At 52.6% G+C, this 27,812-nt stretch overlaps 3 protein-coding genes across 5 annotated transcripts; all 3 read right to left on the reverse strand.

Annotated features, from left to right (window-relative positions):
* Window positions 1-566: 566 nt before the first annotated feature.
* Window positions 567-3,489, reverse strand: Samd1 (sterile alpha motif domain containing 1). The gene is made up of 5 exons (XM_085843762.1): window positions 2,429-3,489; window positions 1,754-2,051; window positions 1,574-1,670; window positions 1,367-1,478; window positions 567-1,279 (listed from the first exon to the last, which is right to left on the reverse strand). Exons 1-5 carry the CDS (start codon window positions 3,320-3,322, stop codon window positions 1,121-1,123), a joined length of 1,560 nt encoding a protein of 519 aa, XP_085699888.1. The 5' UTR covers window positions 3,323-3,489; the 3' UTR covers window positions 567-1,120.
* A 1,054-nt stretch (window positions 3,490-4,543) lies between these two features.
* Prkaca (protein kinase cAMP-activated catalytic subunit alpha) lies at window positions 4,544-27,702 on the reverse strand. Of its 3 annotated transcripts, none has more exons than XM_021170243.3 (10): window positions 27,419-27,702; window positions 19,831-19,892; window positions 19,366-19,494; window positions 14,184-14,282; window positions 12,644-12,726; window positions 10,440-10,566; window positions 10,257-10,352; window positions 10,011-10,133; window positions 6,030-6,194; window positions 4,544-5,694 (listed from the first exon to the last, which is right to left on the reverse strand). In XM_021170243.3, exons 1-10 carry the CDS (start codon window positions 27,462-27,464, stop codon window positions 5,569-5,571), a joined length of 1,056 nt encoding a protein of 351 aa, XP_021025902.1. In that variant the 5' UTR covers window positions 27,465-27,702; the 3' UTR covers window positions 4,544-5,568. The 3 variants fall into 3 exon arrangements, with proteins under 3 accessions (XP_021025902.1, XP_021025903.1, XP_085699890.1); XM_021170244.3 differs by lacking the exon at window positions 27,419-27,702 and adding an exon at window positions 23,581-23,617; XM_085843764.1 differs by lacking the exon at window positions 27,419-27,702 and adding an exon at window positions 21,965-22,233.
* On the reverse strand, window positions 22,050-22,199 carry Smim46 (small integral membrane protein 46). Its single transcript, XM_085843765.1, has one exon. The coding sequence runs from the start codon at window positions 22,197-22,199 to the stop codon at window positions 22,050-22,052; it is 150 nt and encodes a 49-aa protein (XP_085699891.1).
* Window positions 27,703-27,812: the final 110 nt, after the last annotated feature.

Below are 27,812 nucleotides of genomic sequence, written 5' to 3' on the forward strand. Positions count from 1 at the left end.
CCGGCTAGGAAGCCAAATATATTACAAGGCTGGAAGTACGCAGCAACAGGTGTCACACTGTCCTCTGTGACCCTCAATTTGACTTTGTCAAGCCAGTTGCCCTGTCTATAAAATGAGTTTTATGACGTCTGCTTCACCAAACTACAGAGGTGACAACAAAACGCTCAGCAAGCGTGCAGTTAACTGTTAGTCACTCAAACACTTGAGCAGGTTGTTCTGGAATGAGATGGCAGAAGACAAAGGAACTATTCCAGTCCTAGACTGATTTTGTCATTGTTGAGACAGGACTGACTGCCTGTAGCCCAAGCTGCCTTTGAACTATGTAGGTAAGTCTAGCCTCAAATTCCTGATCCGACTTCCTTCTCTTAAGTGCGGAGATAACAGGTGTGCCACCAAGCCCAGCCACAAAAACCGAGACGTTCTATCTGTATACTTGGTGAGGCCACTGAGTCTCAGCCTAACTGTAGTGGGCTGAGAGAAGCCGTAGCTATTCTGCCTCACCACATTACTGTCTTAACATTAAACTCTTCAAGGAGGCTTTTAGCACCTCCTTCCTCCATGCAGAAAATGAACCTTTTTTTTTTTTTTTTAAGTTTTATTTAAAAAACCTTCGGTGCAATATTAAAAAGCAATACAGCCAGGTGGTACAATAGTAGACAGACAGAAAGGGAAGGAGAAGAGGACCCAAGGTCCCTTACCTCACCTGTTCCCCAGAGGCTGGGGGTCAAGGGGGAGGACACAGGGGTGGTGGGAAGAGGAAAAAAACCACCACCAGGATGAATAGGCAGAACAAAACACATATAAGATACATCTGGCTGAACTGAAGAGGGGGTTGGGGCCACAGGAAGCTCCCGTTTTTTTGTTTTTCAAAAATGTCCTGGTTTGGGGAGAAAGGGTGACCCCAGGTAAATGAGCCAACCAAGTCCTCCAACCCCACACTCCACTGCTGTGGAGAGGGGTGAACTAAGGTCAGGGGTGTGAGAAAAGGGGGAGAATGGAGAAGGGCACCCCCTCCCTGGAGTCTGTTAGGAAGGTTGAGTGTACCCATGTCCAGCTCCTGGACTATGGAGCCGCCCTGGGTGCAGTCTGGACTGGTTGGGGTGGGGACATGGCTGGGTGCTCAGCCCAGAAGGCCATCAGGATCATCATCCTCAAAGTGGCCTTGCTGAAGCACCTTGATGTGGTGCTCGTAGATCTTCAGGGCTGGGCCCAGGCGGATGGACAGGCCAGTGAGCACATCTGTCCGTTGCATGAGCAACAAAGACTTGCCATCAATTTCCTGGGCAGGACAGAAACGGGCAGGGTCAGTGAACACCCGTGAGGCCCTCTGCGTACAGACACCTGTAGGCCCAGGCTGGGAACTCACCTGCTCTTGAAAAGCAGTGGCTTGCTCTGGGAAGCCCGCCTCAGTGAAGTATTCCACCACATCCATGACTGTCCACTCCACTGGGTCCGTCGGCTTCTCCTTGCGCCCAGGACTGCATCAGAATGGAGAGCAACAGTGACCTTGACACAGCTCTGATTGTCTAACACCCAGGTGCTAACCCCCAATGTTCCCAATGCCTCAACTTACGGACAGCCAAAAGGTGTCCCATCAGCCCCAGGTAGGGCTGGTTTTCCTGGAGGCAAAGGCACCGGAGATGGGGAATCTGGAGCTGCTCCAACACAAGCTGGGAAAGGAAAAGCAGAGGGCAGTCAGGCTAGGGATCACAGCTCCCTGCTGAGCACTGCCCCAATCCAGAGGGGGCCTTACCTGATCCCCCTTCTTTATTCACAGCTGTCATCGGGAACACCTGCCGTGTGCAGCTGCCAGGTGCTGGTCCCCGCCCTTCATCCTGGCCCTGGTAGGGTCCACAGGGCGACCACTCCTTGACCCTCTCCTTAGCACTCTGAGGGCCCCGCTCTCCATTAATCTGGTGGTGCTGAGCACCTGCGGGGCGGTCACTCTCGGGCACTTCTGAGCCCTCAGATACATTGTCCTCCTCCTCCTCCTCCTCGTCTTCATCCTCATCTTCCTCTTCTTTCTCAAACACCCGTTCTTCTCCACCTCTCTGGGGCCAGAGAAAGAAGCAGGCAGAGTTAGAGCTCTTCTAGTCCCAGATGAAATCCAGTGTCCGTCGCCACCTTTGACAACAACACGGAGTAACTTTTACGCTGTGCTGTCGTTTCCGTGCCAGGTTCTGGGTTAATAAAGCCCTCAATAGCCAAGTCTTACTAAACTCGTTCAACTACCCGCAGGGGTCGCTACTGTCAGCAATCCACGTTTACAGCCGAGGAAACTGAGGCTCCCGCAGATCAGATCACTGACCAAGACCACCGTGTTCGGAGTCCACGGGGACCGTGGGCGAATCCCGGCCACCTGACGTCCCGCTCCCTCCCGGGACTCTAGTCCCCGCCAACTTCGCCCGCACCTGCCCGGTGCGCTCACCTTGCTCCGCGCCGCGCGTGCGCTAGCGGCCGGCGGCGCCCGTCCCGGTCTGTCTCCGCGGGGTAGCGCGAGCGCTCCCAGGCGGGTGCGCTCCAGACGGCCTCGCGCCGCTTCCTCTTCCAGCAGCCCCTGCACGCGGCCGCGAGTGAGGCGGCCGCTGGCGCCGCCACTGCCCCCGAGGTAGCGCACGACTTCCCGCAGGCTCACGGGCCGCGCCGGGCCGCCCGCCCGCGCCGCGCCCCCCTCCGGCGGCGGCTGTGGCTGCGGCGGTGGCGGCTGCTGCTGCTGTGGCGGCGCCGGCGGCTCCCGGGCGGCGACGGCGGGCGGCGGTGCACGGCGCGGGCCGGCTGGGGGCGCCGCGGCCGGGGGCGCGGCGGGCGCTGGTGGCGGCGCGGCCAGGGGCGCGGCCCGCTGCGCCCGGGGACCCGGCTGCGCGGGGCCGGGAGAAGGGGGCGCTGTGGCGGCGGCCGCGCGGGGCGCCCGGGTCGGGGCGGCGACGGGCGCGGGCGGCGGGGCGGGCGTGGGCGGCGGCGCGGCGGGGCCCCCGCGGGGGACGCGCGGCGGGGCGGGTGGGGTGGCTCCGCGGCGGGGCGGCTGGACGCGCGCCGCGTTGCGGTACGAGATGCTCCCCTTGTAGCTGACCCGGAGCACGGCGCGCTGCTGGATCAGTTTCTCGAGCTCCGCGCGCGTGCGCTCCGGCTCCGGGCCGTGCCGCCGCCGCACCATCCGGCAGATGCGCTCCAGGTCCGGCCGCGCCTTGCGCGAGCGCAGCGAGTCGATGGTGTCCAGAATCCACTCTTGGTAGTGCGGGGAAGCGGCGGACGACGAGGCGGCGGCCGCCGTGGTGGCGGCCGCCGCCGTCTCCGGCGGGGGTAGGGCCGGGGGCCCCGCCATGCCTCCCGCCCGGCCCGGCTGCACGGTGCGCGCTGCCTCCCTCCCAGCGCGGCGCCCCCTCCCCGCTCCCCTCCCTCCGCCGCTGCCCGCCTCCTCCGCCTCCCCCCGGGGGGCGCAGCGCCTCGGCGGAGCGGCGGCGGCGCTGCTGTTTCTTCGCAAAAAAAAAAAAAAAAAAAAAAAAAAAAAAAAAAGCGAGAGAGAGGAGAGCGCGCGAGAGAGACAGAAAAAAAAAATAGTGAGAGAGAAAGAAAAGAGGAAAAAATATGCACACACTCACTCACTCGCACGCACGCACACAACAGCCCCGCTTCTGCTGGGCGCGCGCGGGGCCGGGGATGCGAGGAGGGAGGAGGGGAGCGCGGCGCGGCCGGCCCCTCCCCGCCGCCGCCGCCGCACGCGCGCCCTGCGCCCGGGACACTCCGGCCCCCCTTCCTGCTCGCCCTCCCCCGCTGCCCGCCTTCCTCGCTCCCTCCCACCCCCACGCGCCCGCTTTTAAGGTGGAGCCCGGGCCCCCGCCCGCCCCGTGTACCCGTCGCTCTAGCTCACTCCGGCTCGCTCCGGCCCCCCCTTACAACTCCCGCGCGCTTTTTAAGGAGGCGCCGCGGAGTTGGCGCCGAGCGGGGGCGGGGAGCGCGGCGGGCGGGGGAGGGGGAGGGGAGCCCAGGGGGGAGGGGACAGGGGCGGGCGGGGCGCGCGGGCGGCGTTCGGCCGCCCTCCAGCCATTGGGCGCGGGACCCAGACGTCCTCGGCGCCCAGCCCCCTCTCCACGCCTCTCCGCGCGCAGCGCTCTCGGGACCGCACTTACCGGGAACTAGCCGCGCCGCGACCGGACGCGCCTCGCTCCTGGGAAGCCGCGGAGACCTCACCAGCGGCCGTGCCGCGCCTACATGAGGGCTTGGGGGCGCGCGGGGCTCCCCTTTTCTCCTACCCTGCTAATCCTGCTGCTGTTTGGCCGAACCGGTCCGGATGGCCCTCTCCGTCCCGGACTAGACCGAAGTAGGGGTGGGAGCAGATTTGAGGGCCCCGAACTCAGGGTCAAAGGACAGTTTGCCCACCCCACCCCTCCTTTCTCTGGCCAGGCGGAGGAAGTACAGGAATTCCAGCCAAACCTGGTTTCTCCAAGGTCCCGAGGCCGGGGTCTCCAGAACCTGGACATTGAGGTTCGAAATTCTCTTTCCAACACCCCAAGGGTGTGATCGAAGTCGGGAAAACCAGCGACACTTTTATTTTAAAACAAAACTTTATTGGTAATAGTTTTCAAATATGTTTACAACAGCACACTGTTCAAGAGGAAGTCTCATCCTTCGAAGCACACAGGTTGAACGACCCTCTCGTCCACCCGGGGCCCCCACCCAGGCCTGAGAGCTCCTCCTTTTTGGGAGAAGTTACGAGAGGGATAAACACAGGGATAAATGGGGTATTTTCCCCAGCAGCTCCCCACCTTTCTATTGAGAGAAAAAGCACAATCAGACTTGGGGTTGCAGTGAGTGGGGACGCACGGCAAGAGGTGATGGACAGCTGACAGCTAAGCTAGAAGCGAGGCGCCCAGGATGGGGGGAGGCTTCTTAACGGGGCTGATGCACAGGACAATTGGCATGAGACCACTGGAAAGGGGGGCCGGGAGGCTAGCAGCTCAGGGCGAGATTCCAAGCCCAGTTCCTTCCTTGACAGGGTCAGTTGGCTACCCGGGTCTCATCAGAATGGATTTAGGGAATGAGGAGGGTGTTTGGGGAGGGTGGGACAATTTGGAGGGTGGGAGGCACTGGTGGAACTTAATTTAAATGAAAAAAAAAAAAAACCCACTGGCAAGCAGCCCTCTGTACAGGTCATAAAATCTCCCTTTCCAGGTAGGGCTGCATGGAAGGGAAGGTTGGCTTTACTGTTCATCCTTAGTATCCAGTGCTAGGGTAGGGAAGGAGGCTGAATTTGGGGCCCTCTTTCCGTACCCTGCCCCCAGATACACCAGCAAGATTGGGTATGGCTGGAGCTAAGAAATTCATTGAAAACAGGCAGGGAAGGGTGGAGAAGAAGGGAGAGGGGGAGCAGCTGATGTTGCCCCTTCCCCAGTATCTGGAGCGCTTTCCTGCTCTCCTTAACCCTGGGGATGTGGAGTGGATGTTAAATTAGATGCATGGAACTCTAGGGCCCTCTGGCTGTTCGATCCAACCCTCCCACCCCCAACCGGAAAAAAAAAATAGAAAGAAAAAGAAAAAATGAAAGAGAACCCAAGGGGCACAAGCACACCCCTAAAACTCAGTAAACTCCTTGCCACACTTCTCATTGATGGAGACCCGGATCTCTTCCTCCTCATAGTCGTCAAAGTTACTCGTGTCCCCAGGGCCTTTAAACTTTGGTATGAAGGGAGCTTCCACCTGGATAGGGATCAAAACCACCCAGAGCACATTAGCTGACCTTACAATCACAACAATAAAAGTGAATGGCTTAATATTCAAACAACACTTGCTGTGACCCAGGCCTGAGCTCAACGTTAAGGTCTTCTCTGCAACCCAACTTATCAAATGGAAGTCACCTCCCAGAGGATATTTCCTGCCTAAGGCCACAAAGTGGCCAGAAGAGCCCAGCATCCACCATGTATAGTCCCTTACTGGCTTGAGGAAGCCTTCTGTTGTTTAGTCTGGAACTTAATGGGCTGTCTATGCTACCCTAGCCGTAAGTCCAACTTTGGATATGGGAAAAAGAAGCCCACCTTTCTCTGATAGATGGCAATCCAGTCAGTCGTGGCAAACCACTTGTGGTTCTTGATGTCATTGACCCCGTTCTTGAGGTTCCCAAAGCGCTTGGTGAGATCCACCTGCAGAAGGTTCCGCAGCAGGTCCTTCAAGTCAGAGCTGAAGTGGGATGGGAACCGCACCTGGAGGGGGTGTAGATACAAGTGGGGCGCTGCTCATAGGCTTTGGGGGTCCAGAATGCCACCTTTTCCATTTTTTACACAACTTTCACCCCCTCCTCTGACACACACCAGACAAGGTTTCTCTGTGTAGCCCTGGCTGTCCTGAAACTCTCTGTAGACCAGGCTGCCTTCAAACTCAGAGATCCACCTATCCTTCCAAGTACTGGGATTAAATGTGTACACTACCATACTGAGTGAGAAAGGATCTTAATGTGTAGCTCAAACTGGCCTTAACCACACAATCCTGTCTCCTAGCCTCCTGAGTACTAGGGTAGAGTATGTACCACTGTACCTGGCAGACTGGGACCTGTTCTATCTAATAGGCCTACAGGGAGAATCTGTTAAGAAGGCTTGTGGGGCTGGGCAGTGGTGGCCCATGCCTTTAATCCCAGCACTCAGGAGGCCAAGGCATGTGTATCTCTGTGAGTTTGTGGCCAGTCTAGTTTACAGAGGGAGTTCCAGGACAGCCAGGGCCAAACAAACAAACCCTGTCTCAGAAAAGGAAAAAAAGAGGAAGAAGAAAAAAAGGGGGGGGGGACAATAAAAAAAACAACAAAACAATGGCTTGTTAGAGTGTGGTGACACTCATGGATAATCTCAACATCAGCATCCAGGCAAAGGCAAGTGGATCTCTGTGATGTGAGTTTAAGGCCAGCTTGATCTATATGGCAAGACCAGCCAAGGCTACATAAGAAGACCTGTCTCAAAAAACCCCAAAACTTATTGCTGCGCCAACAGATGGCTTTGTTCTTGCAAAGGTCCTGGTTTGTTCCCAGTACCTCCATTGGCCTATAACCACCTGTAACTCCATTCTTAGGGGATCTAATGCCTTTGGCCTCCAAGGGTACTGTACGCATGTGTACACATGCACATACAGGCACACAAATTAAAGTAGGTAAAATATAAACAGAGATGGCTTGTTGGAGCTAGCACTACAGCGCTGGGGCAGGTCGGAGCCCAACATACACAGGGTTCTGCCTTTAGGCCCAGTGGCCATGCAAACAAAAAAACATGTTGAATGCCTTTAGTTTGCTGGCTTGGGAATTCTGGATAAGGTCGCAGGGAACAGAACTGTAGGAGGTTCCATCTTAGGTCTGCAGACTTGTATCCTCAGCTGGGATCCTTCAGGCAGCTCCTCTGAGGGCTTCGAAAATAAGGAACTACTCCTCATCCTGGATAAAATAGCTTGTATGGTTCTCCCAGTCACGTACCTCCAAAGGCTCTTATACATTTCTGCACGCAGCCTCTGGATTTACACCCATAAGAACTAGCTTCTAGCCGGGCGGTGGTGGTGCACACGCCTTTAATCCCGGCACTCGGGAGGCAGTGGCAGGCAGATTTCTGAGTTCAAGGCCAGCCTGGTCTACAAAGTGAGTTCCAGGACAGCCAGGGCTACACAGAGAAACCCTGTCTCGAAAAACAAAAAAAACAAAAAAAGAAAAGAACTAGCTTCTAGGAACCAGAGGTGGTGGCAAAAACCTGCCACTCCTGCACTTGGAAGGCTAATGTAGGAAGGTTGAGTGCCAGGGCTACATATTGAGACCCCTATTATAAATCAATCAATCAGTTAATCAATCAATCAATCAAACAAACAAAAAGCACAAAAGGGCGAGTGAAACGGCTTAGCAGGTAAAGGTACTTGTTGCTGAGCCTATTAATCTAAGTTTGCTACCCATGTCCCACAGGCTGAGGAGAGTCCTGACCTTCCCCCACCCCAGCCCTTGACTCACAAATACTGCCTCACTGCCACAAACACAATGAAGAGATATAAAAAAAAAAACTGAAGGGAACAACAACTCCCTTGAGAATGAGAAAGGAGGAAATGAAGAAGGGAACACAGGCTAGCAAGAAAGGCAAAGGAAGGAAAGAAACGAAGATCAAAAAACCCAACTGGCCCCTGCTAAGCCTTCCCCGTGCTGTGTGACCTTGGCCAGGGCTCTTAACCTCTCCAGGCCTGTACAGGCCTCAATGACATGGGGCAGATATCCCAGGGTTCTGTGTGACAAGATAACAGTCAGGGCCTGTGGAAACTGTAAATTGATACAAAGAAGGAGATTATACCCAGCCATGTGTGGTGGTGCATGCCTGTCCACCCAGGACTTGGGAGGCAGTGGCAGGACCCAGAGTTCAAGGGTAACTTTGATTTTGTATGGAACTGGGAGTCCAACCTGGGACTCTTGTTTTCAATACAACAACAAAATGCCCTCCCTTCTTCCTCAGAATCTTCTATGGAGTTTTTCGTACCCTCTTGGCCACCATCTTGGACATTTCAAGTTTTCATTTTTTGTTTTTTTTCTGAGTGATATTCTGTAACAGGTCACAAAATCTAACCTAACAACAATCCCCCTGCCTCAGTCTTCTGAATGCTAAGGAAAAAAGCAATTACTAAGGCTCATTGAATTCCAGCAGATCTCTGTGAATTTGCCTGGTATACATAGTAAAATCTAGACTACCCAGGGCTACAAAGTGAGAACCTGACTCAAAATATGAGACAGAAAAGAGAGAGAGAGAAAAAAAAAAGATGAAAGCAGAAAAGCACATGGCTGTCTTTCTTCTGTCTGATGGGAGGCGCTCATACCTACTCCTAGGTGATAGTGTGTGCCCAGCCCTAAGGACCACAGCACAGAGCACTGTCTCCTTCCAGCCTCCCAGACAGGCAGATGGATAAAATGAGGCTCACAGAGTCTATTCAACTTTGTCTCAGTTTCACCCAATAGTTTGTCACAGGATTGGGACTTGGGGAGTGGCACTGCCCACACTTGCTTGAACCATATATGGAGACTTGGAGTCAGCCGATGGCTGATGTCGAAGATGCTGAAGACAGCAGGTGGGGTGGCAGCTGGGCTCCCATGCTAGCTAGGTAAGGCTGCTAAAGGCAGGGCTGTGATCCTCAGTTCACTCCTCACCCCCACTGAAGCTTCCACTTGCTTCCCATGGTGCAATCTTAGACCAACCACATGCCCTTTCTGCACCTCAGAATCCTCATCTCTCCTGCAGGTAAGGCGAGAGGGTGAGCCAGGGCTGATGGATGGGGAGGGCAAGAACAGTCCTCCTGAAAGGCACTCTTGGGTTTTGTCATTGTCATGAGTCAGGGTTTTACTCTGTAGCCCAGGCTGGTCTGGCACTCATGGCAATCCTCTGCCTTGGACTTCTGAAGAGTGCAGAAATTTTAGGTCTATACTGCCATGCCAGGCTAACTGAAGGGACTACATCTGGAAGGAATACACAGCTGCAGGTCCTGCCCACAGCAGGGGGAGGCGTGCTGGTATGGCTGGGGTCAACACCTGGGAACCAAATGGCTTTGTTCTTCTGGTCTGGTGTCAGGGTAGCACTCTGTGTAGCCAGAGTTCTGATGTGGTGCAGCTTCCTGACATGCTTGGTAATTTAGTCTGTCAGTTGTGAAATAGATTCTCCAAAGCATTGGTGTGTGTGTGTGTGTGTGTGTGTGTGTGTGTGTGTGTGTGTGCTGGGGTATACGTGCTAGACTACTGCTCTACCACTGAGCCACACCCCTATCTCCTTCATGGTAGATTCAGGGTAAGTGCTCTATAGTTGAGCCATCGACCCCTGTCTTTGATTTTTCTGTTTTACTATTTTCTCAGCCCATGCTATCCTGGAAATCTCTATGTAGCCCAGGCTGGCTTCAAACTTAAGATCCTTCTGCCTCAGGCTCCTGTGTTAAGACAACAGGCCTGTGACAGCATACTCAGCCTTGTGAGGACATGTGATAGGCTGTTTTAATTCCTTCCAGAGCTGAAATCCGTATCCTGGCCTCACCTTCCCAGAGACGATTTTCTCATAGATCTGGATAGGCTGGTCAGCGAAGAAGGGCGGGTAACCAGCAGCCATCTCGTAGATGAGGACTCCGAGAGCCCACCAGTCCACAGCCTTGTTGTAGCCCTAGAGCAAGATGGGGGGCCACTCGATGAGGCAAGGTGAAGAGGGAGGTGATTCCTCAGGGGCAGGGCGGGCTAGTGAGGTAGAGTAGGCCTCAGGGGTGGGGCAGGCTGGTGAGGTGCCTACTTTGCTCAGGATAATCTCGGGGGCCAAGTACTCAGGGGTCCCACACAAGGTCCAAGTACGGCCTTTCACACGCTTGGCAAAACCGAAGTCTGTCACCTGTAGACACAAGAATGAGCAGTTGGTAGAGAGAAGGGCTGCAGGCTCCAAATGTGCCCTCGAGTGCCCTCCCCCGGCCTCGGGCACCTGAATATAGCCCTGCTGGTCGATGAGAAGGTTCTCGGGCTTCAGGTCCCGGTAGATGAGGTCCAGGGAGTGCAGATACTCAAAGGTCAGGACGATCTGCGCCGCGTAGAAACGGGCATGGGGCTCGCTGGTGGGACAAGCCGGGAGGGGATGTGTGGGTGAATATGACCACATCCCCAAGTGGTCCAGCATGTGGGTCTGTGTACCCACAGAGCAAGACACCCCGTGTCTAGCTAATCAAATGTAGACTAAAGGCTGGGGATGCCATGTACCATTGGTCCCCGCTATGTGGCTGAGGCTGAGGCTGAGGCAGGGGGACTGCATGAGTCCAAGATTCCAAGGGCAGCCTGACAAAGACCCAAACTCTATTGTAAAAATTTGGGAGCCTGACAAAGTAGCACGTATCTGTCACTACAGCACTCTGAGAAGCAGAGGCAGAAGCACTAGCATATGTCTGAGGCTAGCCTGGGCTACATCATGAGTTCCAAGCCAGCCCAGACTACAAAGTGAGATCCTGTGTCAAAAATGAAACAAACAAACAAACAACAACAAAAATCAAGCCCCACACTTCCTGCCCCATTCTGAACTGTATAATTCTATCCCAAATTCAGATATAACAGTCTTGGACTGGAAGGCTTCGAGGGAAAGGTGCCTTGCTGAGGAGTTAACTTATTCAAGAAAGCGGTTTAAGGGAATTCTGTCTGATAATCAGAGTTTTGGAAGATAGTCCCAGGGCACATACAAATGTCAAAACAAAAGCCACTGTGCCAGGCATAGTACATATGTATACCTAGAGCCCAAGCACCCCAGAGGCCTATGAGTTCTAGGCCAACCTGGTCTACATGGTAAACTACAGTCCAGTCAAAGTTATATAAAATAAACAAACAAACAAACAACACAAACAACCCTGAACACCTCACGGGTTTGGTCATCAAGTACTACAGGCCTTGTTGGCTTGAGTTTGTAAGTCAGGTAAAGCTCAAGTTCTTAAGAAGACAAGCAGAGTTTAAAAGAGAAACCCGGGGTGGGGGTGGGGGTGGGAGGGGTGTCGAGCTGTGGCTCTCAGCAGTTGCCCAGAGACAACTGAGGGGAAAGGGGAAGTCAAATGTGGGCTGTTACCAGCTTGGAGGGCAGTCACAAGGCAGCAGGCAGTAACATGGTAGGGCTGGGAGCTTTAGGGAAAAAGGAAGCACAGAGTACCGGGAAAACTGAACCCCAGTCCAGCCAGCATCAGAAAGAGAGACAGAAGAGAAAAGATTGTCCCTCCCTGACTCTGGAGAGCCTCACTGTGGTGCAGAGACCTCTCCGTTCTGATTCTGTTTGAAGATGGCTGCTTGGTTTTGATACAGCAGCTTTCAAAGCAGTCTAGGCTAGTCTCAAACTCCTGATTGTCCTTCCTCCAACATCCTAAAAGCTGGGATTAGAGGTGTGTACCACCACACTTGACAAGATGTTTGGACTTTAGTATACATTAGATATATTTATTTAGCTGGGTATTGGTGAATTTCAATTCCAGCAGAAGCAGGCAGATCTGTGAGTTTGAGGCCAGCCTGATCTAAAGACTGAGTTCCAGGACAGCTAAGGTTACACAGCAAAAACATGTCTCAAAAAACAAACCACCTCACCCCCTGAAAAAAAGAACAAACACAATAACAACAACAATCTCATATATAGAGATACATGTTTGCTAAGTAACATACTAGTATCTTCTTAGCTGTAGTGGTGGGCTCCTGCTGCTCTAGGAAGCTGAGGGAGGACTCAGACTAGAAGCTGAAGGCTAACCTGGGCTACATAGTGCAATCTCACTTCTTTTTTCCTTTCTGTGCTAGAGTTTGTAAAATGGTGCTGAGCTCCACCCCCAGCCATGCCAATTCAAATTTTGACCCCTAAGTCACCATGACTGGTCACTCAACTTGGTTGACTGAAACATCACAAATTGCTTAGCATAACAGCAACAAACCCCACAGGGGCTGAATGAGATAACAGTCGCCTGTCACATCAGAACGCAGGAGGCAAGACCAGGAGGATTGTGAGCCTAAGACCAGCTTTGGCTACACAGCTACAACAAACAGTACGCAACCATGCATGCACACATACACAAATCCCACTGGCACCCAGAGCTCACTTTCCAAGCACACTGGACTCCTACATGTCCCTGGACAACCCTGGTGGCCCCTAGGGTAGCAGGGATGGGGCCCGCTTACCTGAACCTTCCAATCCGCCGTAGGTGGGAGAACATCTCGCCACCAGCTACATACTCCATGACCATGTACAGGTTTGAGTTGTCCTGTGGGAGGCAAAGGGAGTCAAGGCCCTGTCTCCAGACGCTGGGCCCCAGCTGAAGACCACAGTGGCTTGGAGGGCAGGCATTGAAACCTCAGTGACAACTATCTTCCCAGTTGTCCATGTTTCAAGCACTGCATTTTCTCTGGGAGCAGAAAGAGGCAGCTGTTCTTCTGTCCTCACAAGGGGAGAAAGTGAGGACACGGCCAGCGACAGTTCTGCAGGAGTTACTGTCCCAAGCCTCAGTGTCATCATTTGCTAGACAGGCAAGACAGAGGACAGAGCCCACAGGACCCAAAACAAAAGCGTGTGGGATGTGAGAGCACACAACTAGAGTCTCGGCTACTGAGGAATACAAAGACTCAGAGACCAGCCTGGGCTATATAAGAATACAACGGAAGCTTTGTTCAAAACAAAACAGAAAGCACTACAGGTCGCTGGAGAGAATAGCTCAACCCTTACAGGCTCACAACCAAAAGAACAAAAAGATTTTTTTTACAGGGCTGGGGATGTGGCTCAATTGTAGAGCACTTGTCTACTGCATACAAAGCCCTAGGTTCCATCCATAACACCGTTAAGAAACAAAACAAAACTTGATAGGGCAAGATGGTAAACAACTATGACCTCAGCACTCAGGAAGCTGAGGCAGGAGGATCATGAATTCTAGGCCAGCCTGGGGGTATACAGTGAGACTCTGTCTCAAAAAACAAACAAACAGGGCTGGAGAGATGGCTCAGTGGTTAAGAGCACTGACTACTCTTCCAGAGGTCCTGAGTTCAATTCCCAGCAACCACATGGTGGCTCACAACCATTTGTAATGGGATCCGATGCCCTCTTCTGGTGCGTCTGAAGACAGCGACAATGTACTCATATACATAAAATAAATAAATATTTAAAAAAAATAAAAAATGAATAAAGTTTTTAAAACAAACAAACAAACAAACAAACAAACAAACAAAACAAAAAGAAACAGGAACTAAGAATTGCTGTACAGCTTCTACACAGGGATTTCTGGGGACAGCTCTGACGACCGCTGTATTTGAACGGTGTTTCCACATGTTCTTATGCACCTGTAAGAACTCCACACTCTTATGACCTCACAACATGAGGGCTGTGCCGAGTCCCATTTTGCAGATGAGAAGAGCAAGGCCCAGTGTGGTTGGTGCCTCTTTTGCAGGCAGTTTATGTTCCTGGGATGAGTCAGGGTGGTGACTCTGAGGGAAGCCATTTAGGATGGGTGAAGTGCCTAAGGTTACCAAACTACCAGCTGGCAGACTGAAGAGCTTAAGTAGAGGGCCCAGGGCCCAGGGCCCGGTCCACCCATTTCTGCCATTCCTCCTCCAAGGATCTTCTTCCTTGAAAGCACGTGGCCCCAGCCCCGGAGATGAGGAGGCTGTGCCCAGCAGTGGGCTGGGATCCATCCACCTTCTATCCTCCTCAAGCCCTGGCTGTGGCCCTTACCTTGAAGGAGAATTCAAGTTTGACCAGGAACGGGAAGTTGACGGCCTGCAGGATGCGCTTCTCATTCAGAGTGTGCTCGATCTGCTTTAGCTTCACCACCTTTGGGAGAGGAGAGGTGGGCAGGAGAGAGGTCAGAGCCAGGGATGTGGGACTGGGGATTTCCTCAGTACACAGCATGGCTGAGGGCTAAGAGTCGAGGGTCCACACAGATCAGAGCAGACCATGTAGGCACAGGAGCCCCTCAGACCAGAGGGTCAGCACGTAGGGGAGAAGCCTGGGAGCTATAGATGCCCAGACGAGGCACCTGGCAAAATCTGGAAAGTAGGAGGAACCAGAGAAGGCTGCCTGCAAGGGAAGGAGACTCAGCCGACACTAGAGAGGCCCCCAAGGTATGGAGGCTTAGAAATCAGCTTCCCTTTTTCTAGGCAAGTCTTTTTTGTCTTATGTGGCACTGAGCATGAAACCGAGGACCTTTCATGTGCTAGACCAGCTCTCGATCACAGAGTGGCATTCCCGGTCCTTTCAATCCTTGTATTTATTTCTATTTGTTGGGGGCAGCTTGGGCACGAGGAGGCACACGCGTGCTGAGGAAGTCTGTCTCCCTTTCACCAAGCGAATCCTAGAGGTCAAAGTCAGGTTGTCAGGCTTGGTGGCACCTTTACCTGCGGAGCCATGTTGCCAGCCCCACCCCATCCCAGCAACGAGGCACATTGGGAACAGCCGTGACACGGAATCTTTTCAGCTTCTATACCTTTTCCTGCCTTTCCATGGATTTGTAAGTATAAGATGATCTGGGTTTGGTGCATACTTGAAAGATTGAGGCAGGGGGATCTGGAGTTTAGGAACAAATCTGTCTGTACAAAGGTGCTAGCTTAAGCTACGTGAGACCTATTTCAACATGTGTGTGTTTTGACACCCCCCCCACGCACACCCATACCCCCCCAACCCCAAAAGTAAAATATTAAAGCTACTTAATATGGAAAAAAAATCACAAAATGTTTCACTAGACATAGTGGTGCATTCCTGTAATGTGCATGCACTCAGGAAGACTTCTGGGGCCAGCCTGGGCTACATATCAAGCCCTTGTCTCAAAAACAAGGCAGGCAACATTGATCCAACTCTGCCGCCCTGAGTTCAATCCCTAGAACCTACATGGTAGGAGGAGAAAAGCAACTGCTGGAAGCTGTCCTCTGGTCTCTACACGTTTGGACTCTCAGTGACCTCCCAGTTACGTGACCAAAACAGGCGGCAGCAGCAGCAGCAGCAGCAGCAGCAGCAGCAGCAGCAGCCACCACAGCCAAGCTTGACATGGAAATGCGTGCCTATAAATCCTAGCATTTCGGAGGCAGGAGGATCAGGAAGAGTTTAAGGCTATCCTTGGCTACACAGAATCTAAAACCAGGGATTTGATCAATAAGACTTTGTCTCAAAACCACGCAACCTTTACATATACTGGCAGGTAGCATGGAAATGACTGAGATTAACTAGAACACATGGCTAAAATATACTCCAGGGCCGGGGATGCAGCCCTGCAGTACAGCATTGCCTAACATGTGTGAGGTCTTGAGTTCTAAACCCAGCAACTGGAGAGAAAAAAAAAAAAAAAAGAATTTCACCTGTTTCTTTGTACTTTTTGATGGAAGGACTAGAAAATGTGGAAACCCCTCTTGCTAGGCTATGGGGGTATAGCTCAGTAGTAGAGCAGGCATCTAGAGTGTGAAAGGCCCAGATTTAATTTCCAGTGCCATACAAAACCAGTAATAAATTCTGGTGAAGGAAATTCTGTGACTTGTGCTGGGTGTCTGTTGGCGCTGCTGCTCCGTAGCACTGTCAGCCTCAAACAGGGGTCAGAAACCTTGATGGGTCTGGACAGATGACAAAAGTGTGTGACCTCATCGTGCAGAAGACTGGAGTTTGATTCCCAGGACTCATGTCAGGTGCCTCACATGCCCATGACTCTAGCTGCTGGGGGATCCAATGACTCTGGCCACCATGGATACCTATAAACATACCCACAAGCACAGACGACAGACAGACAGACAGACAGTCACCCATAAATAATTTTGAGAAAAATCTTTATGGAAGGGTTGGGATAGTTCACTTGGCAAAGTGATTACACACAAAAGGGAATGGATCTGAGTTTAGCCCCCGGCACCCATGTACAAGCCAGGTGTGGTGGTGCATCTGTAATGCTGGCACTGGTATAGGGAGGCAGGTGAATTCCTGGTGTTTGCTGGCCAGCCAGCCTCACTCCAAGCTCAGTGAAATAAAGGAGACCCAGGCATAGTAGCACATGCCTTTACAGAAGGCAGAGGAAGGCAGATCTCCTGAGTTTCAGCCTGGTTTAGACTGAGTTCTAGGACAATTAGGTTCACACAGAGAAACCCTGTCTCAAAAATCTAACAACAGTAATCATAATAACAGTAAATGATAATAATGTGGAGTGACGGAAGAAAAACCCAGTAAAGATCTCTGGTATGCACATGTACACACAAAGACTCATGCACACACAGTCTTTATGAAAAGCTACGCCGGGCAGTGATGGAGCACGCCCTTAATCCCAGGTCTTGGGAGGCAGAGGCAGGTGGATTTCTGAGTTCGAGGCCAGTCTGGTCTACAAAGTGAGTTCCAGGGCAGCCAGGGCTACACAGAGAAACTCTGTCTCAAAAACCAAAAACCAAAATAGAAAGAAAGAAAGAAAGAAAGAGAGAGAGAGAGAGAGAGAGAGAGAGAGAAAGAAGATAAAGAAAAAGAAAGAAAAGAAAGGAAAAGAAAAGAAAAGAAAAAAGGGGAAAGAAAAGCTACATATGTATGGCACACGCCTATCAGCGCCAGACTCAGGAAGCAGAGGCAGGAAGATCTCAGATCTGAAGCCCATCTGGGCTACATAATGAGATCCCACTTCCAAACGTTTTTTGTTCTTTTGTGACCAGCCCTCATGTAGCCCAGGATGGCAGTGAACTCGCCATGGGCCCTCACATAGCCCAGGATGGCAGTGAACTCGCCATGGGCATGATCTTCATGCTTCATCCTGCTTCAGCCTCACCTCCGCAGAGCTAGGCTGCTGCACCACGATATTTTGTTTGTTTGGTTGGTTTTGGTTTTTTTTTCAAGATAGAGTTTCTCTATGAAGCCCTGGCTGTCCTGGAATTCAGTCTGTAGACCAGATTGGCCTCAAACTCAGAGATCAGCCTGCCTCTGCCTCCTGAGCGCTGGGATTACAGGCGTGTGTCACCATGGCCAGCATCCACCACATGATTTTGTGAGTGTCTGCACCTGCATATGCATTTGTGTGTGCACACGCATGCAGAGGACAGAAGTAGACATTGAGAATTTTCTTCATTCATTTGCCATCTCCTATATATATATATTTTTTTCTTTTTAAGAAAATCTTCAGGGCTGGAGAGATGGCTCAGTGGTTAAGAGCACTGACTGCCCTGCCAGAGATCCTGAGTTCAATTCCCAGCAACCACAAGGTGGCTCACAACCATCTGTAATGGGATCTGGTGCCCTCTTCTGGTGTGTCTGGAGACAGTGACAGTGTACTCATGTACATAAAATAAATAAATCTTGGAAAAGAAAAAAGAAAATCTTCTGTGTCTGTGTGAGTGTGTCTGTGTGTGTGAGTGTGTGTGTGAGTGTGTTTGTGTGTGTGAGTGTGTGAGTGTGTCTGTGTGTGTGAGTGTGTGTGTGAGTGTGTTTGTGTGAGTATGGTTGTGTATACCACGGTGCATGTGAGGGGATCAGAAGACAACCGCAGGTATTGTTCTTTGCCTTCCATCTTGTTTAGGGGTAGGATCTTTCCTCCTGCTGCTGCCTATGACAGGCTGGCTGCCCTTGAGCTCACAGGGACTCGCCTGTCTCTGCCCTGTCTCACAGGAAGAGTGCTAATACATGTGACTGCCACTGTGCTGGGCTATCTGTCTGCTCTGGGAACTGAACTCGGGTCCTCATGTTTGCCTAAGAGGTGACTTCTCCACTGATATCTCTTCAGCCCTCCAACTCATTAAAGTTTTTTTCTTTAAATACACTTTGTGTGTGTGTGTGTGTGTGTGTGTAGAGGTCAGGGGAGTGGCTGCTTGTGCCATGACACACTTGTGGGTCAAAGGACACTTGCAGAAATGTTTCCTACAGTGTGGATTCTGGGGATTGAACTTAGGTCATCATGTGTGCTAGCAAGCACCCTTAACTCACTCAGCCATCTCTCCAGTCCTATCTCTACCTCTACCTCATTTTCTCGAGACAGGGTCTTTCACTGAACCTGGAACTGGTTATGCTTGTTGGCCAACAACACACACACACACACACACACACACACACACACAAAACGTTTGTAAAAAAATTTAAAAGAACTTCGGGCAGTGGTAGCATGTACCTTTAAATTAACCTAGCATGTGGGAGCAGAGTCAGGCAGACCTCTGTGAGTATGAGGCCAGCCTGGACTACAGAGCACTACACAGAAAATTTTTGTCTTGAAAAACAAACTAGTAAACAAACAAACAACAACAAAGAACTTCAGCACTTCTGTGTAAACCTTGTTTTCTCTAACCCACCCTGATCTCTGTCCAGCTCGAATTAACCTTAGGGTTGGATAGGTTGGGGGACACAGGCCCTTCTCCCGCTTGGGTCTGATGGACTGTGGAGCATCAGGGGATATGAACGTGGCTGAGTACCCACAGGGACAGGTTCCAAGGCACTACTGAGCACAGATGGCAAAGTGCTGAGCTCTAGCCTATGCGTGACACTGATTGCCCAGAGCTCTGGCCTGTGTGTGCAGTGACTTGCACAGACCCTCATACCGTATTCCACTTTCTTCATCTCTTGCCAAGATGAGGATGGAGTCCGGGGCCCTGAGAATGCTGGCTAAGTGCTCTGCCTCTGAGCCACAGCCCAGCAGTAGACAGTAAGCCACTGTCGGCTCACTTACAGCGCTTAAGGAAAGGTGCGCACATCCCTCTACTCTCTGGACTCAGCACAGTATTTTGCATGTGGCAAGGCCAAGTTGCCACTGGACCTTTCTAAAACCTGAGGCGCAGGGGAGGCTTGCACTGCTAATTTACAGTTAATTGCATGTATGTTCTTGCGGAGCCCTTGGCGCTGACAGCCATGAGAGGTACACAAATGGGCAGAAAAGCAGTGGTGGTGGGCTTGGCATGGTGGGCCTGACGGCTCGTTTTCTTACCTTCTGCTTGTCTAAGATCTTCATGGCGTAGTGGTTCCCACTCTCCTTGTGCTTCACCAGCATCACTCGCCCAAAGGAGCCGGTGCCAAGGGTCTTGATTCTATCAAACTGATCCAACTGGGCTGTGTTCTGTAAGTAAGGATGGGCGGGGTCAGGGCACCTCCCTGTGGCCTTCTGAGCTGGGGAGTCCCCTGTGTCACCGGCAGAGGGGGCCCTGGGGAGTGGGTGGAGATGACCCAGGGGACATTCTTCCAGGCAGGGTGGCAGGGGCCAGATCCGGCCCTGGCCTGGGGCCCAGGAGCTGCTGGCAGCTGCACGGAGAGCAAGGGTACAGTGGGTGGGGGCCCAGCAATGCGAAGCAGGGGCACCGTGGGCATGTCAGACAGGAATGGGGCAGGGCTGGGGAGGGCTCAGTGACCAAGCTGGGGCCCATCACATGGGTGTTGCTTACTCTGAGGCGCTCACCTGAGAAGGGGTCTCCCATTTTTTCAGGAAATCTTCCTTGGCTTTGGCTAGGAACTCTTTCACTGAGGGAGAGAGATGAAGGTTAGGTGAAGAGTCCTTGCTTCGAGCCACATCAAGTTTTTCCACTCTGGTGTAAAGTGGGAAACCAGAATCTGATATTTTACCCATGTCTTCGAGAGATCCCAGAGGCAACTTGGGGCATTTTGATTGGGCTGGGGCCCAATATCTCACTAATTACAGAGGAAGGTATCAGATTCTGGTACCATCCGAAGAGGGCACATGGGCACTTGGGAACACACAGGCCCGAGAGGCACACAGGCCAGCCCACCCCACTCTCCTCAGCACTAACAGACATTCCTTGGCCAGGGTTGTGCCAGCTGAGGTATTAATAGCCTCTGATCTGGCTGCTCCTCTGCTGGGGCCAGGCCCTAGTGGAAGCCTGCGGGGCTAGTGTAGCAGGTGCCCTTGGTGGGCTCAGCTGTCACCTTGGCCCCTGCTGGCTCTGTGCCTGCTTTTTCTGAGGGGAAAATCCTCGCCCCTGAGCTGCTTCACTGCGTACCTTCCTTCAGGCACACTCCTCCCCAGGCGCTTGCAGCATTCTGAGGCCAGCATCCCGTTTCCTAATGTAGAAGCTGTCCCTGGTGATTGGCTGGGGCACCCATTTCATTCTCTTATTTGATCTGTTTGACAACCTTCTTTACATGTGTTTTAACCACTTAATAGTTCAGGAAGATGAGGCCTGCAGACAGTTCACTGTTGTATGTGGCTAGTGAGAATCAGCGGGGAGACAGGACTTCAGGGTGGGAACTCAGCCTCTGTCCAGATGGGGATGAGCTGAGTCTTCTGACAACTCACCTCTCTGGGTCTCAGTTTTCTACAGGAGCAAATGGGGACAAAACCATGATGACTTTGTAGGGTGCTGGTGGGGAGAGAATCCTAACTCCACCCTGGCAAAAGAGCTGGAGCAGTGGTCTGACACCCGGTTTATGGCACAGAAATGCCAGCCATTCTCTCTAATGGTTAATCTTAGTTGGTACCTTAACTATATCTGGGATCAGCTAAAACCCCAGCAGTTGGGCACACTGGTGAGGGGTTTTCTTAATTGGATTATCTGAGGTGGGAAGACCAGCCCTAAACCTGGGCCACACTTCCTTGCAACAGCCTACATCAAAGGACACAGAAGAAGGCAGCTCACCCTCACCCACCCTGGAAGCTCATCTGCCCTGTTGCTGAGGCATTCCTTTGCTCGTGCTAAGACCTACTTCTTTAGTATTCAGTATCCAGTGCGGACTGAAGACCACCAGCTGCCCAGGAATCTTCCAGGACTCCAGCACTCGACTGGGACTGAACACCTACCTAAACCACAGACTATATGCCACTCTAATGAATCCCACGTATACATACTCACCCATCAGTTCTGTGCCTCTAGACAAGAAGCATGGTTAATAGTTGATTGGGGTTTTTTTTTTTTTTTTCTTATCTCTCTACATAGCCCTGGCTGTCTTGGAACTCACTCTGTATTGATTCTAGATCAGCTTCAAACTCACAGAGATCTATCTGCCTCTGCCTTTCCAGTGCTAGAATGAAAGGCTTGTACTACCACATCCAGCCCGTCTTGATTTTCTGAGATAGGATCTTACACTGTAGCCCGGTATGACATGGAACTCACTATAGAGCCCAGGCCTTCTCTGAATTCTGAGCAGTCCTCCTGACTCAGGCTCACTAGTGTGGGGATGCATATGAGCCACTACTCGTAGACATTTGGGGTCACGGCAGAGGGGGGACAGTGCCAAGAGGAGCAGGATTAGAATGGCACCATAGACTTAAAGTATCAAGATCCGAGGCAGGATTTTGAGTTCAAGGGCAGCCTAGGATATATAGCAAGAACCTGTACTGAAAGAATAAGGGACTGGAGCTGTAGTTCAGTGGTAGAGCACTCGCCAATGTGAACAAGGCCTAGGTTCTATCCGTAGCATGACAACACAAAAGAATATACTGGGCTATAATCCCAGAATTAGGAGGCTAAGACATAAGGATCTCAAGTACAACGCAGGCCTCTCAAAAAACACAACATGCAAAGGAGGTGGTGGTAGACAGCAAGAGCAAGTACCTAACCCAGGAACCCCACACTCACCTGCTGCCTGCCTCTCCCAGCACAGTATGGCATGGGGGTTGGGTATCATGGGGCAAACTGGGACCCATCAGTTCCCAGCCCGGATTCAGGGTGCTGACTGAGGCTTTAGTCCCCAGAAAGTGCAGCGCAGGTAACCCAGGAAACGGACAGCCAGATGGGCCCAGAGGAACAGCTGGAGCCACAGCTGGAAGGTGACATCGTCCTCACTTTCACTACTTTTGGACCCCAGATCCATCCCAGGCGGCCCTGGGTTCTATCTGCAATCTCCTCTTTGCTGGAGTAACAAGTGCCTCTTGGTAAGGTCTGGGGGTTGGGGAAGGAGCTGGTTGCCACGGAAGCATTTAAAGGCACCTGCTCCAGGCTGGCCAAGGTCTACAGAGGCTCTCCTTGACAGTGAGAGGTAGGCAGATTTTCGAGAGGGTGTCTCTCTGGTTGGCTTGCCCTTCCAAGGATGTTCATGGCTCCCAGAATGTCTCACCAGTGAAACAGTCTGCACAAGGTCCATGCACCCAGAGTCCTGCCCACAGGCAGAGGTGAAGGAGTTAAAGCCCAGGCCCATGCAACAGGCACCAGCTCTCCAGAGGGTTAAGAAAGCCCTGGAGCTTGTTAATTAGCTGAAAGAACAGCCGGGAAGGAGAGCCAGGGTGGAGAACAGTAGAAAGCCACTTTATCTTCTCCTCTGAGTTTCCTCTCAACAGAGCCCCCAAATCCTGTTACCCCTGAAAGAAATGGGCACATTTGGTTCTGTCTTGTTCCTCTGCAGGGGCGGAGAGGGGAACGGTATCCTGGGATGTCCTTGGCCTCTGTCAAACCTTGCCCTGTGCTTGGCTCTGTTCTCAGCCATGAATGTTCAAACCGGAAATGAATGGCTAAACTTGAGTGGGGGAGGGGAAGGTAGCTTTACTCGTCATCTTCCTTCTTTCCAGGCTCCCTAAAGCTAAAGGCTCTGCAGCAGCCTTTCTGGGGCTGCCTGGCACCCATGGACGCCTGTCACCAACAGGAAGTGGACAAAGAGGGTAGCCTACAGCTGCTAGCTGGTAGAGCCCATGTCTCTCATTTGAAAGGGAAGGGTGCTATTGGCCTCTACTCTCTGGATTTGATGTGCTACGAAAACTCCTGACACCTCTAGGAAAGCTAGTGCCACGGCAAGACATGTAAATCACCTTGGATTCAGATATGGGGTCACAGCAGCAGGCAAGAGTGTACTGCACTATACCCTCAGTTTGAGGGGGACCCCCTAACACTAGGTTCTCTCGTCTCCAGGCAGGGTTCAGGGTATCAAGCAAACTCTACTGTACCCAGGTCTAAGGTGGACCTATCTTTCTTTTGGGTTGAATCCCAAAGCTGGGTGGGACTACTCCATCCCCTGTCCCAGCTGGAGCCCTACTCCGGGTAGACCATCTGCTTTGGTCTGAAATGGACCATTCATCCCCCTGTTCTTCTTCCTCAGGTTCCCTAGCCCAGGATTTTAGGAATGGAGGCATTTCCAGGGATACTTAAGGGTCCACAGACTCCTTCTCTCCACCTGCTCCCCTCAGCCCCCATCACAGCCCCTCCCTGACTTAAGGGGCAGACAGTGTCTAGGAAGTTGCTATAACAACAGGGCTCAGCCTCACCATCGTTGGAGCTGGAAGCCATCACTCAGTCTTTCTCAGGGCACTAGCACTACGGTGGCTGGGAAGCCTCATAAGATCTGCTGCAGCAGTTTGACTGCCAGTCCTGGGGGAGAGCCCTGCCTGTAGAGGGAGCCAGGGAGTGATAGGGTGGGAACAGGAAGAGAAACTCAACCTGCAGACTAATGGGTGCAGGGGAGGGGCAGATAGAACCCTTCAAACTTCTGTTGGCCTGACTGGGCAAAAGGCAAAGCTGCCTGGGAAGACCCTCTTGGGCACCCATACAACTGCCGATGATAGCAAGGGTTTGACCCTTTCAAGCTGCTATAGGATGTTAGAAGGCAACAATTCAGTCCATCTAGAAATGTCCTGGGGATGTCTTCCCTCAGTGACTGGACCAGTTTGTCTTGGGGACTTCTTCAGAGCTCCCTCTTACCACGCCTGCCACTCTCCCTGTGGGTCAAGTCCCTGGGGTATGGACTGGCCGAGCTCTGAGCCCCACTTGGCTGTTAGTGCTGGGAGCCTCTTGAGGTTTGACCTTTCCCTCTGTCCTCTAGGCTTCTCACCCTAGCCCCTGTCAACATCTGTGTCATTTAAGGGTGAGTCTCCCCGTACCTTCTCCTACACTGGATTGCTTCTAGATTCTTGCCCTCTTTCTTGGTTAAGGGCACAGCAAACCCTGCCCCACTTGGGCATTTCGATGGCAGTGCAGAGGGCTGCAAGATGCCAGTTTGGTGCCTCGGAAGACTTAGGCATCTTCCTGGCCTCAGTGGGGCAGATGTGTGGCAGATGAAGTGCAGGTGCCCTCTGCAGGCTGGTGTGGCTACTGCCCTGTCTTGCTTATAAGAGAGTACCTGGCTTTACCTCTTCCTCCAAAGAGCAGCTTCCAAGACAAGAGAGACTCCCTTTCTCACCCTGCTCCTCTCTAGGGGTGGAGGGATGTCTCCAAAGTCTGACTAGGTCTCAGGGGCAGAACACAAAGTTACTCTGAATGTGTCTTAACATCCAGTCATATACATATAGATACTGTGTGGTACTAGGTAGGAGTGGAACCTAGGGTCTTGCGTATGCTATGGAAGTACTGTAACACTGAGCAGGGTCTCCAACTCTTATTGACTTTTTTTTTTTTGGATATCTTCTCTTTAACTTGCCCAGACTATCTCAGAATTTAAGATTCTCTTTGTCAAGCTGTCCAAGTAGCTGGGATGACAAGCCTGTACCAGAGACTACAACAGGTTTAGAAATCTCAGGCAGGAATAGCTTAGAACCTATGGGCAGAAGTGAGCAAAGTGTTTATTACTGCTTTTAAAGGCTGTCTCTTTTGTGGCCCAGGTCTGCCTCAAACTCAGGTCCTTCTGCGTCACAGGCCCTTCCTTCCTTGCTAGGTTTGAGGCACTGTCCCTCTTCTTTTTTTTCTTTAAATGTTTCTATACATTTACTGTGTGTGTACACACACTCTCGTGGAGGTCAGAGGACAGCTTGGAGGAGTCAGTTCTCTCCCTCCATCACGTAGCTCCCAGGAAGACAATGCAGACTAACAAGCTGCATAGCAAACATCTTTACCTAAGGGCCATCCTGTAGATTTTTGTATTTTGATACAAGGTTTTGCTGTTACCCAAGCTAGCCTGTAATTTTTGGGCTTAAGCAATCCTTTTGCCTCAGCCTCTTGGGTTGCTGGTGGTGTCAATATACACTATTATGGGGTTTATTTTATCATTTTAAGAAAATATGACTGGGGTTTAACTCCTGCTGATGTGTTGAAGGCTGGACATGGTGGTGAAAGCCGTTAATTCTAGCACCTGGGAAGCTGAGGCAGGCAGATCTCTGAGAGTTTGAGGCCAGCCTGGTCTAAATTTTAAGTTTCAGGCCAAGAGGAGCTATATAGTGAGATCCTGTCTTTAAAAATCAAAACAAACCAAAGAATGTCTGAGTTGAGACATGCTGGGGTCTAGGAGATGGGCTGGTCAGCAGATCTGGATGTGAACTCTGCCTGTGTGTTGTCATCTGTGTCAGACTCAGATGGCTCATCTGAACAGACATTATCAAAGTAAGTACGTCTATGGAGACCGTTTAACCAAGCCCTCCTGGATGCACGGAGCTCATCCGTCCGACTGACTCTCAAACTCTGATCTTTTCTTTGGGCTCTCCCCTCCTCTGTGGCTCCGTGCCTGTTGTGTGTGTCTGATATGCTTAAAGCTTTCCTAGCACTGTGCTCAGCTTTCAGAGGGGCCACTGCAATATTCAGTCCACTGCACGTACCATCTACCTCCTGGTGGGCCTCACCTGCCAAGGGGGCTGGCCCTTCTCCTCCTGCCCGGGGCCCTCCAAGCTCAAGCCCAAGACCTTTTTGGGCACTACCCACCTGCTCCTCTGTCATCAAGCCCTCAACTACAAGCACTTGCCTCTCTGTCCCCCGCCCATCCATGAAATGCCAGGCCTCTTAAGGCTGCTAGGCTGGGCTGAGCTCTGCTGGTTGAAGGGGGGGGGGGAGGGGCAGAAAGTTCTTGGGCTTCTTCAGTGGCATTCGGGGGACTCAGACACTGAGAAGGGCACAGCTGATCAGAGCCTCCTTTTTGGGTAACTGGAAGCTGTTCTCAGCTGCAGTACAGCTTTAGCTTGGAGTGACACCACTTTGAGACACGAAGTACTGGTGGACAGGGCCCAAGGCCCTTTCTGAAGTAATTTCAAATATAGAATCACTTTTTTTCCCTGGCTGGAAAAATTCAGCATTTTTGGGGGGGGGTGTGTGTGGATATACCTCCCTCTGGGTGAGCCCTCGGTATGCACAGAATCCATCTGTCTTAAGCAAACCAAATCATTAGCTGTCACCTACTGCTGGATGGCGTTACCCCAATGCGCGCAATTCTTCTGACCATCCCCATTCAGTGGAATGAGCCTTTGCTATTCATTTCATTCGCAGCTTCAAACCAGCCCCAGGGACTGGGTGAACGACAGAACCGCAGTTGTGAAACGACCATTTATTGAGGGGCCTTCCAAGGAACCCAGACCTCAGGGCAGGCCATGCTCTGCCGCTTTACCTCACCCGCAACCCAAGAAAAAGGACAGACGCAATGGCTCTGAGCAAGACCAGCTTCAACTTGGATAAGGAAGCGCAGAAGCAGCTCTCTAGGTTCATAAACAGTCTGCCACCCCAGCCGGGGCCAGACGAATGCACGGAGGAGGTGGAGTGACAGGATGAGAGGGGCAGAGGGACCCAGAAAGATCTTGTCCCCCATGCCAAGTGACACAGAAGGGAAAAACAATGCAGGAGGTGGCCCCGGGAAATGCTCATGGGGGGGGTGGCTTGGAGGTGGGAGCTGTGATGAGGTGAATCGGGCAGGGGTAGGAGAAAGATGGCGGGGGCTGGAGGGGGAGGGGTGTGGTCACCAAGTGGCCAAGGTCCCTGCAGCGTGGACCCCACAGCACTCCCGAAACTGGCAGGAGCCTGGATCAGGGTCAGGCATTGGGGCGCTGTGTGGGAAAGGTGAGTGACGAAGTGGGAGGGGGATATAGAATCTGGAGAAAGAGACTAGGAGAAGAGGGGGTGGGGTGGTGACAGGGCCTCATCTGGGGCCCCGGCGGTCATACATGCAATGGTTGGCAGTGACAGCTGGGTGGGGGGGCACGGCCTTTGCAGTGGGGGATGGTAGGCCATGGGCACTAGGGCCCCTACGGGGGGCAAGGTATCTCTGCGGTGATCCGACCCCAATGTGGACAGGCAGTGGGCAGGGGTGCAGGCAGACAAGATTGGGGGGGCATATGGGGGAGGGGCCATGCAGTGATGAGCATTGCGCGAGCAGGCCGCACGCAGTGAAGATCAGGGTGACGGCCGGGCACTCACCGCTCTCCTGCTCGCTGCCCTTCTTGGCGGCGGCGGCGTTGCCCATCGCGGCGGCGTCGCGGCCGGGGCCAGTCCCGGAGCTGCGACGCGGCGGGTGCTAAGGTGGCCGGCGGCCCCGGAGCGCGCTGGGCAGCGGAGGCGGCGGCCCCTGGGGCTGGCTGCGCTGGCTGCGGCGCCACGACCCCCGCCCAGCCCCTGCTTCCCGCGTCTCTCTGCGCCCGCCCGCGGGGGAGCCTCAGCCCAAGTCCTCTGTCCGTGACGCCCCCGCAGCCCACCGCCCATTGGTTCAGGCCTCCCTGACTGACAGCCCTACGCCGCTGTCCATTGGCCCTCCGGAACCCTCCCGCGCCACCATAGGCTCCTGGATGAGTGACGCGAGTTGCAGACTCTCCGC

Source organism: Mus caroli, unplaced genomic scaffold (assembly GCF_978045245.1).
Source record: "Mus caroli unplaced genomic scaffold, Mus_caroli_1 scaffold_10, whole genome shotgun sequence".
In the NCBI taxonomy this organism is placed as follows: Eukaryota; Metazoa; Chordata; class Mammalia; order Rodentia; family Muridae; genus Mus; species Mus caroli.

Excerpts from the sequence above, each read along its gene's own strand:
- Prkaca (XM_085843764.1), bottom strand. The coding sequence starts at position 22,013 with ATGATACCCAACCCCCATGCCATACTGTGCTGGGAGAGGCAGGCAGCA. Across the intron at positions 19,893-21,964 it reads CTGGGAGAGGCAGGCAGCAG|TGAAAGAGTTCCTAGCCAAA; the intron begins GTGAGTGTGGGG and ends TCTCTCCCTCAG. Across the intron at positions 10,134-10,256 it reads CCGAGATTATCCTGAGCAAA|GGCTACAACAAGGCTGTGGA; the intron begins GTAGGCACCTCA and ends ATCTTGCTCTAG.
- Smim46 (XM_085843765.1), bottom strand. The coding sequence starts at position 22,199 with ATGGATCTGGGGTCCAAAAGTAGTGAAAGTGAGGACGATGTCACCTTC.
- Samd1 (XM_085843762.1), bottom strand. The coding sequence starts at position 3,322 with ATGGCGGGGCCCCCGGCCCTACCCCCGCCGGAGACGGCGGCGGCCGCC. Across the intron at positions 1,479-1,573 it reads GGGACACCTTTTGGCTGTCC|TCCTGGGCGCAAGGAGAAGC; the intron begins GTAAGTTGAGGC and ends ATTCTGATGCAG. Across the intron at positions 1,280-1,366 it reads CCACTGCTTTTCAAGAGCAG|GAAATTGATGGCAAGTCTTT; the intron begins GTGAGTTCCCAG and ends TGTCCTGCCCAG.